This window comes from Saccostrea cucullata, unplaced genomic scaffold (genome assembly GCF_032062105.1).
Source record: "Saccostrea cucullata isolate Sc308-1 unplaced genomic scaffold, CSIRO_AGI_Scuc_v1 ctg383, whole genome shotgun sequence".
Taxonomy (NCBI): Eukaryota; Metazoa; Mollusca; class Bivalvia; order Ostreida; family Ostreidae; genus Saccostrea; species Saccostrea cuccullata.
Window position 1 is genome coordinate 154,166 of NW_026933671.1, and position 17,960 is coordinate 172,125.

At 31.1% G+C, this 17,960-nt stretch overlaps 1 protein-coding gene across 1 annotated transcript; it reads left to right on the plus strand.

Annotated features, from left to right (window-relative positions):
- The first annotated feature begins 574 nt into the window (after positions 1 to 574).
- On the plus strand, positions 575 to 11,845 carry LOC134238912 (uncharacterized). The gene is made up of 2 exons (XM_062721030.1): positions 575 to 781; positions 11,290 to 11,845. The coding sequence occupies exons 1-2, from the start codon at positions 668 to 670 to the stop codon at positions 11,500 to 11,502; spliced, it is 327 nt and encodes a 108-aa protein (XP_062577014.1). The 5' UTR covers positions 575 to 667; the 3' UTR covers positions 11,503 to 11,845.
- Positions 11,846 to 17,960: the final 6,115 nt, after the last annotated feature.

Sequence of the window (17,960 nt, forward strand, 5' to 3'; positions counted from 1 at the left end):
TTTCAAAATTGCATTTATATTTTTTTTTATAGTTTACTTCTTTAAAATGTTTCTTTTTTTTTTGTTCTAGTGTGTTTGTGTATTAAGGATATGGATCTAACGAACAGTATTCAATATCAATGTCCATAAAACAATACAAAATAGGAGCAGAGCAAACGCAGACCTCTAAAACAGAGGCAGGATCAGGTGCCATCGATGAGTGAGCATCCACTGCTGACCGGTCACACCCGCTGTGTGCTCCTTGTCATGATCGGGAAATATCGGAAGGATCCGTTATGAATAAAATCATAGACGTAAAAAAATCTTAATGTTATCTCCTCAAGCTTACAAGTACAATAAAATTTACAAAGCATTTCTTTGAAATCAAATGAACATGCAAAAGTATGATTCTAAATTGCGAAACAAATAATAAGCATAACAGAAACTATTGTACACTTGTTTAATATGGATGCTTATTATTTTCCCATCGTTTTATTGGCTTGTATCTTGCGGATTCCCTATTGCTATAGGATTGATCGCGTCATCAGGGGGCGTTCATTTGGGGGCGCGTCATTATAAAGTTACTCCACGGTACAAGATTACAAGACTTCACATTCGGAGAGTTGTAATTAGGGAACTCACAGCCCCAAACTACCAAATTTATCCCCAGGAATTGGACTCTGTTACTATGGATCTCAGTCCTTCCGCTGTTGTGTTCAAATTATTTTCAACTTTATTTTTCGTTTTAATTGTTGCAGAAGTTCATGCACAGCCTCAGAATTTTAACTCCGAAGTCCAACAGGTGAGTGGCATATATTTATAAGAAAGATTTTAAACTTGCATTTTTAATATAAATCAGATGAGGTTACATTTTTTTATGAACCATCTTGAATTGTACTGGATATGTAGATATACAAATAACTGAGGAGTTTCATTTTATTTTTCCCACCTACCAATCCTATCAAATGTTAACATGGACTAGTGATTTTTAATCAAGTATTTTTAACTAATGTATATTGAACACCATTCTACTCCTCCCGCGATAAAATGTAATTAATCACCTTTTTGAGCCTATAAGTGATAGAGACCAGATTGCAGGGTTTCGAGGTCTTGATTAACTGCATAACCCGTAATTCAGATTTGTACGGCTCATTAATGAAATACAATTATACACAATCCTCTGGGATGAAAATCTTACTTTTCTATCAATATTTGCCGATAAAAAGGGACATGACGGTGTCTTTTCACGCTATTTCCTTTCATAGAAAACTTGCAGGAGATCAAATAAAATATTGTTTCATCATCTATAGTCTCTTCTTTTTCCAATATTTAATGAAAAAGTTTTCTTTGATCTATCTTAATCTGTAACAAAAAGGAATATTTATTCAACTTTGGTCAAAACAATAACACTTTAATCCTTTGCATTTTTTTTTTTTTTTTTTTTTTTTTTTGTAAGTTGAGTTCTTTATCATTAAACACCTAAAATAGTTTCAAATTAATTCAGGGAATTTCATCATCATTTCTATATTGATTTTTATTCTGATGCTCCTTTCGTATGTATATACAAACGATAAACTATAATATATAAATACATTTTTAAATGCCAGTGTTGCATCTATCATGAAGAATCATGAAGAAGATACGGAGAAATCTATACATATAGAAGAGAATTGAAATATAAAATGTTAAAATAGATGTATTAAACAAAAATTCTCCTACAATTTAATTATGAACTATTGACTTAGACGTCAAAGCAATGAATACAGCGAGGAAGTTATTCAAATAGTCATAATGCAAAATTTTCACTAAGTCATAATACATGTACTATATTTTCTTTTTAAATAAATATTTCTGTGAAAACAAAATAAAGAGTAATGTGATTTTGTTATTTACTTTTTAATGTTTTATGTCTAAATTGCTTAAATATTCTGTAGATATATATATTTTGTTCGAGTCGAGAAAATTTTATGATTTCTAGACTTGCTGCCTTTTTGTGGGTAAAAATAGTAAGAATATTCTTTGATATTCATATATTGTTTTAAAAAGCAAAAATAACGAACATTTATCGATAAAAAAAATCTATATACAATACAATTCTTTGATTAGGACATAAAACACAAACCCAAGGAACTTCCAGAGATGGGATCAGGTGCCTATAAGACTTTAAGCATCCCACTGATTGGACACACCTGCCATGAGCCCTATATATTGATCAGGTTTTCAGAACAATCCATAATTAAATTCAGTATAGTAATAAAAGCTTAACAATACAGCTGTAGGTCTGAAACAAATCAGCGTAACGACGAGCTTATTGCTAACTAATTTAATATACAGACCATATAGAATTTACGAATGCCGACTTTAAAAGAAGTTGATGAAATCCTAGTAACATCAACTTATTATTGAAAAGTATGCTCCGTTTTAAAAATCGATCGTACTCATAGCAAGCTCTGGAGTAGTGAAAAAAAAGTTTGAAGGCATAGCAGGTGAAATAGCTACATGAATTAGGAAAGTTTACAATGAAAAGTTCGAAAAAAATCTGCTTCATAAGATTATAAAACAAGTCAGCTAATAAAGGGGCACAATAAGTACCCATCGGAATTACAACACTAATAATTTCAAGTTCACGGGAATAGTCCATATTTTGTGTTGATAAATATATTATATTAATTGATAAAATGTCCTTAATATATCAGAATGAATTTCAAATAAATGGTATTCCTTATGTAAAAGTTTGAATAAATTCTGCTTCATAAGATTATAAAACAAGTCAACTAATAAAGGGGCACAATAAGTACCCATCGGAATTACAACACTAATAATTTCAACTCCGGTTCCAATTTATTACAATATACCCGGATACCATATAAAAGTACTATATATATGTTAAAAGATCTTTTTTTACTGGTTTAGGGATATTCTGCTAGTATGTCAGAGATGATGTATGTAGATATTGGGTTATTTTGCCTGACCCCACTTCTGGTTTTTCCAGGGGTTCATGTTTTATGTTTTATTTTAGAATTGATTTGGAGATATTTGCACTACGTCAGGGGTATATCTGGAATGTTTTGTCACGCAGGATATGGATAGATACATATACATGTTTTGAATTTTTTTGTTTAAAGATGCTCTGTTACTATTTTATGACGACTGTTGAGATATAGGGTTATTTTGTCAAATTGATGTTTATGGATGTTGGGTCTTCCGATGTGGTATGGTTGTTAGCTGCGTTAAAATGTTATAAATACTGTTTTAAACGTACTGTCACTAAACAGACATGGTGATAGTAGAATGCCCTCTTTCATAGTTTTCTGGTAACAATGCAAAGATTAAGGAAGCCGACTTGGGTTTTATTGTGTGAAAACTACACTAGAGAAACTCTTTATTTTTATACCATATATAACTTACATTGACTTCAGTGTACTAAACAAGTTTGGGGGAAATCGACCATCTAGGTATTTTCAAGGGACCGTTTCAAAATACAGGTACATTTACTATAGAATTATTTAGGAAAGTGTCAATTTTTTACACTTTAAAGCAAATAATACAAATACTACAACATACTTTTTGTTCAAACTATAATATATGATGAGTAATAGTACATTGTACATTATATGTAAGAAACAAAAAAATCTACCGTCTTGTTTCCAGATGGGGGCATCTCAAAATACCAAAATTTAACTAATTTTCTAGAGCACTATATAAAATATGATGGATATGATTTAAACATATTTTTTAAACAGTTATGCCAACTTAGAATTCCTCTCCAACACAAACAAAACTAGAGGTAACATAATCAATCCCCGCCTCCCATATGGTTATAACTGATGACAAAGTCCATGTTTTGCTGTGGCCGGGAAACCCAAAATATGTGTCGGATCAAAAAGTAAAATACATGTAAGAGGTGCACAATGTCAATATGTTATGAAAGTTTCATTAAATTTCACTCAGGAGTTGTTAGAATGTAACAGACTCTCCACAGTATACCCTGCCACTTTTTAACAAAAAAGCAAATTTATATATGGATGGATACAAAGGATTTATACAGATAATAATTAAATATTGGAGAGATTCTCAAATTTCTATGTTTTAACTTTAAAGAGCATATATTTATATTGAAAAGTATTACTGTAATTGGTATTCTTTTATACAATTTTTATTCCGCAACTCCTCTTATACCACTGAGTGAAATTTAATGAAACTTTCACAGAATCTTTATTACATATGTTTCTATTTTACTTTTTGATCTCACACATATTTTGGGTTTCCCGGCCACAGCAAAACACGGGCTTTGTCATCAGTTATAACCATGTGGGGGACGGGGGTATCATTTAGTGAGCTCATTGTTCACAGTACCTCTAGTTATTACTAATTCTTTAATACAGTTTTTATTACCCCTTCTTTAAGAGCTTCATATTCTCATAACGTCAAAAACACACTTTTCCGACGTCAATTAAATTTCTTTGATGCGCGAGTTATTACGAAATGGAAACCCCAGTCGGCCCCCTTAAGAAGTTTTCATATTACATTAAAGTTTTTGGCGCCGTTTGATTTAAACGTATAAAATATGTTTTAAAAATTGTAGTTTTTTCATTAATTTTAAAGTTGTAAAGAGAGAATTTCATTTTTTTAAGTTTGGTTAAAATGAAATTTGATTTGAAACAAATAAAATATTTCTTATTTATCGCCCTCCAGTCCACTGTATGAGCTGAAGAGAAAGGGGGTGAGACTTCAAGGAAGAAAAAAGAACATGCTTCAATACCCCTGTTCAGATCAAGAAAACTATCAAATAACAAATGTTGACTCAATTATAAACCGTTGCAATCGGAAGCTATAAGATATTACCCCAAGCAAAATTATGTATCTGAAGCTTGTTTTTGTGTAAGTCAAAGTGTGAATTTGGCAAAATACTTCAGTCATAAAAAGGATCAGAACATTTCACTCATCTGTCTGGATTTTCGCCGTGTTTGGATAATCCAAGAAAGAATTAAGAGCCTACAGTAACATCATGAAAATATTACAAATGAGAAAATGATGGGGCTTTCAAACTTTTGCTGAATTTATTCAGGACTGTTTATGTTCAGTATGTGACACAAAACTATTCAAAAAATTATTTTTTTATTGCTTTTACTTTTGAAAATTATTGATCAAAGACATAAAGTTTAAATAAAAGCAATCGAACTGGAATCACTTTTAACTTCCGAGCAAATAAATCTCAAATAATTCACACATATGCAGTCATGCAGATGTGTCTATTGTAGGGTACTGGAGCCAATGATACTTAATGAAAGATCACAAGAGAAACATTGATTTTATTGATTTTAAATTTTCATAAGAATAGAGTATTAATAAATACTATTTGAATAAAGTGTTTGATCGACCACTACAATGAGATTAATTTTAATAAATCAATTAATCAGAGCCCTTAAAACAAAGTTTAAAGTTGTTAGCACAATTTTGCAGGCTTTTCGCTTGTAAAAAAAATATATCCATTCAATGTTTTTTTAAACATTTTCAGCAGATTAACACACATAAAAAAGACAGAAAAAAACAGGGAAATATTTGTGCTGTGTTTTTTTTCCTTAGAGTATTTTCTTAATTACATTTTGGATTTCTTTCGACCTTTTCAACTGTAGAACGTGATTTAGCGGCGTTGTTTGATTTGGAATACCATTCTATTATTAAAGTTGGTTTTGATGTAAATAGCATTGTTAAAATTCTGACTCTCATATAAAAGAACAAACATTGAATTTTGTGGTACGTTTCGGTTTCCAGGCAACCATTCTCTTGCTAAATTATATCGGGTATATTTGATTAACTTTGCAATAGTCATGAAAAAAGTCCTTTTACAGCGCGAATACTTCTCATATAACAGAACTATTTCATTTACTTAATAAGCAAGTATTGACAAATGGAACAAATCTGAATAGACAAACACAGGAATCAGATCAAACGCGTGTGTTCTAATCATATCGTAATTTCAAGCTCTGTATCTTGTGAATTGCTAAGCACTCTCTGTAGGTTTTTCTGATAACTATATTTTTCTCATAATTATTGAAATCATAATTTTATATGAATATCTACTAGTAAAAGGGTAACGCACGTGTATGAGCAGAGGAAAAACACTTAATAAATAACATTTTAGAAATGTTAACAAGTAGAAGCAATGCCCTCTCAAATCAATTACAGTCTTTTATTCCAAGTGTTTAGACGAAATTACCTTTATCTAAATAAAAACCTCGATGTCCTTATTCATTGAAAAATGTTTTAAGATTGGCGTATTTATTTCATTTGGCAACAAACGTCAATTCTTACGATGTACATTTTCTTTTAAAAAGTAATATACACTTTTTTTTATTTTTGATACAGTTAAATTATTAAAGTAATTTAATGTGACAATGCACAATACAAACCATTCTTATGTCTAATAGATATATTCAAAATGTCTTGAAATAAAAGATATCACAGAGTCCGTCACATCTGTAACATATCTGCGGATTTTCTAGGAAAACAGATCTTTAATGATAACCTACAAGCAAAACTTTAAAATAACCATGTCTTTAGCTTTTCTATCGTCAAACTCCCTTCGTTATGTAGAAATATACCCATATCACCTGCATTTGAAGTTTACGTCTCCCAGTTGATTACTTAAAATCATATTCTACGTACGAAGAATTTTTGAAACAAAGCAAGAAACTGACAAACTAGTTGAGGAAACAAGGTTATAAACAGTTTTGTTAAAGTTATCATTTTGTAAGTTTTGTGATTGATACAATGACCTGTCAACATTTATTTAAATTTGAATGCTGATTGATACAAAAACCTTGTCAGTTAAACAAACTTATATTGAGTTGAATGCTGATTCACGTTATTGATAAGCCATTTATTACACCATCAAATTGTTTAAAAACTTTTGCTTACTGATCCATGACACCTGATCCTACCTCTGACATTTTACAATTAGAGGTACTTGTTTGCTCTTATCCCTATTTTTACTATTTTAATGTGTAAATTATTGAATAGCACTAAGAAAAATGTATATTGTATCATTTATTATCTTCATCTGAAATTTCTCGGTCATTGAATTAATAAAATTTTCTCTCATCAATTAGTTATAATTGAAGCAGGTGTTTTATATCACTTTTTATTTATAACATTTTTTTTTACAAATGAAAGTGAATGGGATAGGGTAGCAGGCAAAGCCTATTTTAGCCCTATTCTTTTTATTTATTTTATTTAGAGAGAATTCCATGAGGTTGGACAAAAGATGCTTAAAAAACCGATGTTTGTAAAACAGTTTGCAAATGCTTTAACATTATTAAAACCCACATAATTATAGCATGTGTTTTATATACTTTTTATTATATTAGTTTTCATTTTTTTACAAATAAAAGTCATACTCTCTAGCCCTATTCCTATTATTTATATTATCTCTCCATGAGGTTGGACCTAAAAAATCGATGTTTGTAAAACAAAAAAAAAAAAATCTGAATTTAAACATATTGCAAGATGATTTGAATGTTAGAATAGAATACTTTAAGCTATGATAAATATCCATTTTTTCGGAATTTTTGTTTTCAATCTTGTGATATTTATATTTGTATTTGATGTCGGTTGTATCATTAGAGATAGACAACAAAATTAATATATTTTTATTATATCACAAAAAATTTATCACAAAACATATACTCTTCCCTTCTTCCTTGCTAGTAGCAACAACTCTTAAGAGGTATATTTGCCAGTGCTTTGACAAGATGTTTTTTTATCATTACATTGTTCTTAAAGGTATTTACAGATATCATCTGACATAAAACTGCACCATCAGGCTATATGGAGTATAGATACTTCATTAAGTAACAAAATGGTACTTTTTTAAAGACAATCTTACATTTGTACTATTTATGAATAAAAATATTTTTGATCTCGTAAGGAATGTAAGCTTAATTAGATACGAACTAACTTGTGTAATTAAAATTATTCATTTATTCCTTCTTTCAAGAATCAGCCACCTTAGCATGCATTGAGACCAGGAAGAAATATCATGTATTCTCTGTAATTTATAAAAATATTCCTGATAAGACTTGAATAACAGTTTCATTAATGTCGATTTCCGTCTTCAATATTCTCACAACGGTAGTTGGAAGTACCATAGGAGAATCTGATCTAACCTGATGTTCAGTTTCATCATAATCACAGATCATTTTCCCTCGATTATGCCAGATGGATATAGAATGTCATAACCAATTGGCGTTTCCCACGAATGTCCTCTTTAAGAAGAAATTAAAGTCGAACACGTCCGTAATTTTCTACCGTCCGTGTTGGACTTGGAAGCCTCTGACCGGCTTCACAGTGTATTATTTTACCATAACCGTATCCTTCACATCAACACTCACGGTCTCTTAAGGAGGCTAGCCAATCAATATCACGTACAGAGGATATCACGTCTTAATTCAAGTGTAATGAGAAGTCATGTTAGGAGGTCAGCAAAAGATGGATTCCGGACGATATTATCATTAACAGATCTTCCTGGATTTTAGACATATTCAAAAGGAAAATTTAAGAAATGAGCTTATTTGTGTAAAGGGAACATAGGGAATATAAAAACAACTATATTCAGAAGACATGATCACTTCCCTCTTCTGTATTCATATTTTTGACTATACATATTTATAATATCATTAAAAAAAAAAGAAACCTGCAATGCTTTTCAAATCAAGATAGAGGCAAATACATGGGCCACCTTTCACCTGAGAGAATAAAATAGTAAATTCTGTATTTTCAAAACGTATGTCAAGCCATACTAGAGCTACAATATACATGTAGTTAAGATATATTTCTCCGAAACCTTATGGTCGCTGTTCTGAGATATCAATATGGAGGACAGGGTGCGGAATTGCTAACTTTCTTTGACGTTTTACGGTCTTACTTTATAAAATCTTACAGTGAGTGACTAAGATATTTTTTGTGTATTATGGAATTATTTAATTTTAAGTTTAAAGGTTAAAAAGTTATGTCAACAGCAATTAGAATAACAGATTTTGTTGATTGAACAGCCTTTTTGAAAGAGATTTCTAAAGACGAAATTTCTTTTAAACATATTACATAAGAAGGATCTGATTAAAAAAATTAAAAATTAAATAAAAATGAAAACAACTCTCATAAAATTTATAAAGTATGTACACTTTTTAAAAGAAATCAAACATAAACCTGTTTTTTCCCTACAATTTTCTTAATATTTTTTAACGCACAAATTCGAGTGAACGCGCATAGCATCTTTATACCGAGTCATGTAGCAAAGAGTTGTTGAATGACAACCTTATATTTCATTCATACCAGACATTATTACTTTCAACAGTTGTATGTATTGTGTGAATGTAATTCCTTGAATCTTGAGTTGTCTGTGTCTCAAGATTTCACTTTAATGAGCATAAGTTCTATTTAATTACATTATCAAATGCAAACAACTGAAAAAAATCATTGAAAAGATGATGAATAAGCAATAAATTGAATATAATAATTGCCTATTGCTGGATGCAGGTGATTAAATCCCATTAAATAACTGTCTCGTTTAGAACAAAAGACGATTGTTCTACAAGGTTTCCTTAGAATGGCACTACTAAGAATGGGAGCTTCAGGTTTTTATTATCGGCCTTTACTTGGTTTAAGTTTCTTTCTTTTGTTTATCTCGACATTTATATACCCAGACCAGACGTTTTATACACGGATTGAAAGCCAAGCTGTAGGAGTGAATCCCTTGAAAAGCATTATTTCACTTCCAAGAGGTGCTCCAGAGATATTTTATTTCTACGTTTTTATATGGAAATTCTGTACATAAATATATATATTTTTTATTTTGATGATTAATTTAACATTGTAACTTTTAAGACCTTTTATCTTTTTTTAGGACTTCAGACGAGGTCAATCTATTTGGCTCTGTACATAAGGATATAAAAGGAAATTGTGATTTACTGACCCCTTATAAACAGCAATGATTTCTAATTGAAATTGTACAAAGAAAAACCAGTAAAGTTAAAACCATTAACTGGCCATTTATTAATTGAAGTTATCTAGTTTTAAAAATCTTCAATTGATAGTGTATCAAATTTTAAAATTTGAATGTTTGTATGATGAAGCATTCTGTTTATATCAATGAAATTATTTTTTATTTATTTTGTATTTAATAAATAATGACCTTACATGTACAATTATTATGAAAAACGTCAGTCAGCAATTTTCTTAATTATAGATTTTATTTGCCGACAAGTTCATTGTATCGACCATAATTTTTTTTAGAAATCATGACTTTAAACCAAACTGTGATATTCTTGTTTAATCAACTTGTTTGTCAATAACTTACCTCGTTTTAGAAATTCTTTATACGCAGAGCATGCTCTTGCATATCGAAATATGATTTTAAAATATCTTAGTCAAAAAGAAAATTGAAGAAGTTAAAAACCGCCCTGACAGGTAGCAGAGGCATTTTTTTGGCATAGTTACGTCATTGTGACATAAACGGCAAAGGGACTTTTGATGACTAAGCATAGTTTTGAGATCAAGAACAACTGTGGGTAAAAATACTGTGGGTAAAAATTAATTTATCTGCAATAATAAAATATACTAAAATGTGTTTGAAGTATAACAGATTTAACCGATAAGAATTATATGAGAAGTATACTTATTCCAAGCAAATTAGTTTGCTCCTTGAATCATAGAATCAATACCTTTAGATGAAAATACACGCTTATCAAAATCTGTCATTTTCATGAAAAACTCAGATTTATTAGAATGCTTGTCTTTCAAAAAGAAATATCCTTGCCTAGATGTAAAGAAATACACCGTCTCATGGGACCCTAGGTATTTATTTAGTGCACCTTATCTGACGCTCCCTCAGTGCCTTATATAGTATTGATTTCTTCCTTGAAAAGATAGTCAGCTGCTCGTTACACTTAATATTATAAAACGACTTAATCTTAGTCTTTTATTTAAATTTACTAGTTTTAAGTCTCAGATTTTATAAGACCAGCGTAAGTCAATATAGAAAAAGTGTTAGCCACAGCAATGTTTACTCTAACACTGGCCATTGTATGGCATAAGCGAAAGCTTGGCTCAGTGCGTCGTGTTTGAAATATAAATAACGCCCTCAAATATTAAGAGATGCCGACCTCTTTAAGATACAATTTTCGAATAGTCATATATAATTATCATATCGATCGAAAATGAAAGTTAACAAAATGACTTATTTTTTGAAAGATTTTTATTTAGCAAGAAAGTCAAATTCTTTTCAGTATCAAGTTCTGTATGTACTTTCAGACTGGTGACGATAGCTCTTCTTCAGAATTAAATCTGTTCAAGATGGCATTAAGAGAAGCCTATAATAGAGAGCTGGAGTTCTACGAGAGACAGGAAGCGCAGATAATGAAGCAGATAGCGGGACTGGAGAACGAGAGAACGCAGGTTAGGGACCGGAAGAGGAGTCACATCCAGTGCCTTGTCAACGTCATAGCGTGCTACCGCAAAAAGTGATAGTGCGCAACTACAGGAAGTGATAGCATCGATTTTAATTGAGGTCACAGTAAAGAGTGCTAACATAAAAACTGAAATACATTTTTGTAACTTCTTTCATAAGACTTAAAGGAAGGAACTGAATTTTTTTAACGGTCTTAATTTTATTTGACGGCTCGGATGCCTTCTAAAAGCTTTTCATGCTAGGACTCTTTTTTGACATCTTTGATTTCAAAGTCTTAAAGAAATCAGAGTTGTTAATTTTGATTTGACTGTTGTTTGAATGAAATGCTATTTTTGTATATGTAAGAAAAATTTAATTTCGATGTGGGAAATATAATATTTTAAGAACAATAAAGTGTCAAATTACGCCACTAAATAAGTTCTATTCTAGATTGTCGATGGGTAACACTTTTTGACAATGCAAAAGCTTAATACTCTTTAAAATGACGTTACTTCTTTCTTAAGTGAATATCGATAGTGGTGATATCGATTTCAAAATAACAGCTGATCTTCAAGACGGTTTCTGTGTCAACTTGATGAAAGTAAATTCATATAAAAAATTTTGATTAATCAATACGAAATGTCATAAAAATGGTGCAAAACATTTTGATCGCCGTATAAATGAAATACCCATAAGAAATTGTAGAACAGTATTCAAGCTCAAAAGTCCATTAAACGATACAAAATAGGAGCACAGCAAACACGGACCTCTAAAAATCAGAGGTGGGATCAAGTGCCAGGGAGGAGTGAGAATCCCTTGCCTACCGGTAACGCCCGCCGTTTTCTCTTTGTCATGATCTGGAAATAATAGAAAAATCCGTCGACAATTCAGTGTTTATATAATAGCCTAACAATTTGTGTGAAAAAAAATCAGTCAGCAATTGACTTAATGATAAAAAGTATTTTCTGACAAGGTCACTGTATCGAGCATAGAACTTAGAAAAGATGACTTTATACAAGACAGCTGATATTCTTGTTACAGCAAAGTGTTTGTCAATAATTTACATGTACCTCTTTTAGAAGTTGTTTTTCTTCTGTGTACAATCAGATTTTATTTTTAAGTTAATTTTCAAATGACCAATAACGAAGTAAGTAAATTTACGAGTTCCAATTTTTATTTAAAAATTAAAAGGCAGCTATCAATTATGCCAGATAGCCTCGACTTTAATTTATCTGGGGAATGGTTGTATGTAAACTTAAATAGGCGTTAGATTTCATGCTGCTGATTTTGGTAAAATTTTGTGGTTTCATGCAAAAAAAAAAAACAAAAAAAAAAAAAAAAAACAATCAATCAACTTAATGTGTTGCTTATCATCTCACCAAATCCCATGAATAGACAGTGGACAGCCCGTTAGATAAAAAATCGTAGTGTATCAAACGACATAACATAGAAAGCTTGACTGTATGTCATGTGAAACAAACAGTCTGAGGGTATAACATAAGCAATACTAGTCTCCTAATGGCAAGTATGATTTTGTTTCAATTAAAAGTTCCTGCAATAAGATATATGCCCCTCCCCCCGCAAAAAAAAAAATTAAAAAAAAAACCGAAGCGGTGTGAATTTCCAACCTGGAGTCCGTTTTGTGAAAGAAATTACGACTAAAACCAAAATGTCATTCTGCTGATTAAGTTTTTTTTATCTATATTTAATACGAAATGAATTTAATCATTTTTAAAGCTATGCAGAAATATACTTATAAGCTTGTACTTTTTAACTAAATCATTAATTTTGCAACATTTTACACTAAACTGAAGTTTTAGTCTCAGTCGTAATTTCTTTTGTAAAACGAACCCCGATCTGTTACTTATTAAAATACAATTACATTCCAAAATTCAGCCAAATATTTGCAAGTATTGAGGGGAAACAAGTGGAAAACCGTTAAAAATTTACAAGGCAATATTTCCCAGAAAATTCATTGAAGCGGAACAAAATTTAAAGAAGACCTTCTACTCATCAAGATACATTCACATACCAAAAATCAGCTGAATTTCTGCAAGCGTATAGAAAAACTTGTGGAACACCAAGACAGACTGACATACAGCTAGACGGACAGACAGACAGACAGATGCAGAGGAAACCTAAATAAATGCCTCTTCGGTTTGAACAGTAGGAGGCAAATTATAAGAGAGAAATTGATTAAAATAATAATATCATTGGGAAGGAGTTTTAAACAGTTTGAAGAATGAAAAAACTGCGAAAAAACGGTTTCTAATAGTTCTAACTGTATCTAATAAACCAGAAATCATTTTGTACTTGGATATTTTACTTGAAAAAGATATCAATGGTAATCTAACAACCAAGCTCTATGATAAAAGTGATGACTCTAACTTTTCTATCGTCAACTTCGCATACTTGTGCAGCAATATACCTAATTCATCACCTGCATACGGAGTTTATATATCTCAGTGGATTCGATACGCAAGAGCATGCTCAACGTTTGAACAATTTCTAAAACGAGGTAAATTATTGACAAAAAAGTTGATGAAACAAGGATATCAGCAGTCTCGTTTAAAGTCATCATTTCGTAAGTTCTGTGGTCGATTCAATGACCTTGTCAGCAAATATAATTTATCATTAAGTCAAATGCTGACTGACGTTTTCCAAGCTAATTGTTTTTTTGTTATTTAACGATCATGACAAGGAGCACACGGCGGGTGTAACTGATCGGCAGGGGATGCTCATTCGTCCATGGCACATATGATCCCTCCATTGATGTTTTGGTGGTCCGTGTTTGCTCTGCTCCTATTTTGTTTTGTTTAATGGACTTTGATTTATTGAATACTGTTCGTTATCTCCATATCCTTCATTGTAAGTGATCATGATCGATGTACTTTACGGCCAGCTCTTTTGTAAATCAAACTTAACAGTGATTTTATGACGTGTAAAGCAGATGATGAAATCTTTCTCGTCATTAACAGCTATTCAGAATTGATAAATTTTAAGACAGGATACTCACTTTCTGACATGAACCAATCATTAGTTTATTTCATTGATATATGTGCGTTATCTCGACAACTCTTAATAGCAATTTAAAGCAATGGATACTACATCGTAACTATAACTTCCTACATGCAAAACTACCAGTAAACATGAATGATGTTTCAGCATTGTAGATCGAGACTCGGACGCCCCATATCTATTTGACCGAATCCTTATCGTTCACGAAAATATAAAAATAGAAGCTTCATCCAAATTGCTGTTAAGATAACTTTTTCGCTTCCTTGTGAAATTACACTGTAAAAAATAAAACTATGACGGCTTTGAACCTTTAATACCTTTAGAATATCTAGAGTATCATTTTAAAAACTGACTTTTCTTGTAAAATCTATAGAGCAATATTTATAGATATATAAATATAATCATTTTCCAACCATGCTTTAGTACACAATCACGCATTAAATACTTGTGAACCTATTATACTCCACTCTAAGAACAATTCTTTGCTCTTCCTAGATATATATTAATTACTATTGTTTCAGATATTTTTTGTTTTCTAGAAAACTATTGGAAAGGGATGTTTTTTTACATCTGGAAATAACATGAGTTAGGTTCAGAATTGTACACTTGATCCCTCCTGATGACATCATTTGACGTCAAAGGATTGTCTAATATCCAAATCGAATCTCTCCAACTGGTAAAGAAGATGGAAAACAGAACTACAATCTTTAATTAAGTTTTGTTACATCAGTTTGATTAACTCTTTGCACGACACTTATGCCTAAAAAGATATATGATATATACAATTTAACATAGAAAAGCAATTATAACCTTAAAAGTCAAGTCATTTTCAAAAGTAGTTACGTCTATTTTTTTTACAATTTTTTTTTCAAAAAGTTTACAAATAGGTTTCAAATTAACATTTAATAAGATGGCGCTTTATCAAAGAGTATCTTACTTTCTGCTTTGTAAGTATGCTTTTCTAAAATGCAGTGCGAATGTGCTATATAAAACTAGCTCAAATGACGATTCTTAAGCTTTTTAACTGGGTTTGTTTAGGAGTAGTTCAAATTTGCAAATCATCTTTCGAATATTTTTACTGTACGTTTACGGTTTAAATCTATTAATAAAAATAGCCACTTTAAATTACACGATAAATTAAACGTAAGTGCACAAAATCCTAACTTTACATAAATCATGTAATTCTCTGTTTTGTAGTCAGTGCCTTTGACTTATTTTGGCAATAAATGAAAACTCTCTCTGGATGTGTGTTGAGTCAAAGAACAATAAAGCAAACATTTCTCTTCCACGCAAATGACCAAGTAGTTTACATGTACTAAGTATATGAATTCCCTCAGTCACAGAATAATTGCAATTCTTTTTCATACATGTATTTTAAATTATAAAATTTATTAATACAAATTACATATTACACTTGAAATGTATCTGATATTGCTCACAATTGTATTAATTCTTTGAATTCCAGTCAACCATATGGAGTTCGATCTTCCCTAACTACACTGTATATTGGACTCCGAATCGTCATAAAAATCCTTAAAAAGAAATATACCAGTTACATTGAAGGGTCCAGCAATTTCTCTACCAAGCCGCTGGTAATAAATACATTACGTGATTTAAAAAGGTAATACTTCCCACATACTTTACAACAGTATATTTCAGAAGTAGTATAAATCAGAAGTTGATTCTCATAAACTTGAACATTTAGAAAATATTCAATAACTTTTTCAAAGGTTAATATCATCATTTTATACTGCGTTTCTTTATGTTATAAGTCAACCATTCCTTCACCTTCCCCTATCCTTTGACTTCCGTGGATGTCGTCGGAGTACCTTGGAAGACTTATCCACTGTGTCATCCATAATTCTCTGTTTTCTGTCGCTCTCTGGGATTCTGCGAGGCTCAGTCCAGTCCCCTAAAGAATATTTATTTTCCCACCTCTTCTTTTGCCTTCCCGCCTTCGTCCGCCTTTCACTGTGCCATGCAGGATAGTCTTTATGGCCACTTGAGCCTGAAACCTGGCCGTACCATCTTAGTTTCCGCTTCTTGACGACAGTGAGAAGGTCATCGTGAGGACCTATAGCTTCTGTGACTGTCTTGCGGACCTCTTCATCGGTCACATGATCAGTGTAATGGATGCATTATATCTTTCTATAGCATTTCTTTTTTATCTCTGCAGTGAGATTCAAGGTTTCACGGGCAAATAGGAAGACCGACATGGCAAGGAAGGGCATTAGCTGGATCTGCGAGCGCAAGGTCTTCCTATGTTTTGTAATTTTGCTAATGCTGCAGTTGTTTGTGCAATGCTTTCAATAATTTGTGGTTTTGAACCTTCGTCTGATATGATGGAACCGAGGTCCCTAAATGTCTTCACTGTTTTCAGACATGTTACGCTAACCTTGACTTTAAAGGTGATGCGTTGAGCGTTGTTGGTCATCAGCTGCTGACCAACAACTTTCATTGCGGAAAATCAAAACCTAGACTTTTTGATATCATATAAAAATGTTTCGTCGATAAAATATAATATTGTTTACATCTTACAATACAAAAATAATTTAAGCAAAATTGCATCGTTAAAAACCACTGATTCTATACACACAAGATGTTAAAAGGATGCCGGTGTTCCTAATTGGAAGTTTTTTCTGTGTTCTTCGGGTACAAATTCTTCCATTAAAAACTGTTGAACGTCCTTTAAACATTTGTCTTCCTTTAAATGTCAATTTGTTTTAATATCAATATAAAGCAAAATTTATTCAAAAACGTTTACATAAAAGGAAAATTAGAGGCCCATGTGCCACATCAATCACCTGAAAACATTGACTATGAAAAAGCACAAATCAGTTCAGTATTGAAAAGTTTACTTGAGGTGGAGGGGTTGGCAAACATGAATTTTACACTATCTGAGGATGCCTTCATATCAGTGTAACTAACGGCTTTGCTGTTCTTGAACATGGATTTTGGAGATTTTTTTTAGATTTTGCATTGTATATGTTGACATTTGAGATTTTAGTTGTTGTTTTTTTAATTTAGATATTCGCAGCACAATAAAGTGTTATGTGAACTTTGTTCTTTTGCAAATTTTTAATGACAGTTAGTATTTAAAAAGTCTCTGAAATCTTCACACTTAAATTTCGTGCAGTCATTGTTCAGGTTCTCAGTACACAGATACATGTATATTCCTTATTTCAGACAGAAATGGATGTTTATTTTTAAAAGAAAATCGCCACGGTGCTTAAAATTGAAATAAACAAAAATGTTTCTTGCGTTTCATGAAATTAAAAACACATTTAATTTATCATGCTCCTTTCAAAGTCCAATACATTTTTTTATCTATTACTTGTTGTAAAAATAACTATTTTAAATTTCACTTTTTAAGATTTTCAACAAAACTACTGAACACCATCTTTTAAGAGTCTCTTGACTTTTATTAAATAATAAATTAAAGTTTAAAAACAATTACACTGTAAGTTTAATAAAAAAATAATAACAACAAATATATATATATAATAATATAATATAT

What these genes read in the sequence shown, in the direction of transcription:
- LOC134238912 (XM_062721030.1), top strand. Translation starts at nt 668, where the DNA reads ATGGATCTCAGTCCTTCCGCTGTTGTGTTCAAATTATTTTCAACTTTA. An exon ending in TTAACTCCGAAGTCCAACAG is followed by an intron (nt 782 to 11,289) that starts GTGAGTGGCATA and finishes ATGTACTTTCAG; the next exon opens with ACTGGTGACGATAGCTCTTC.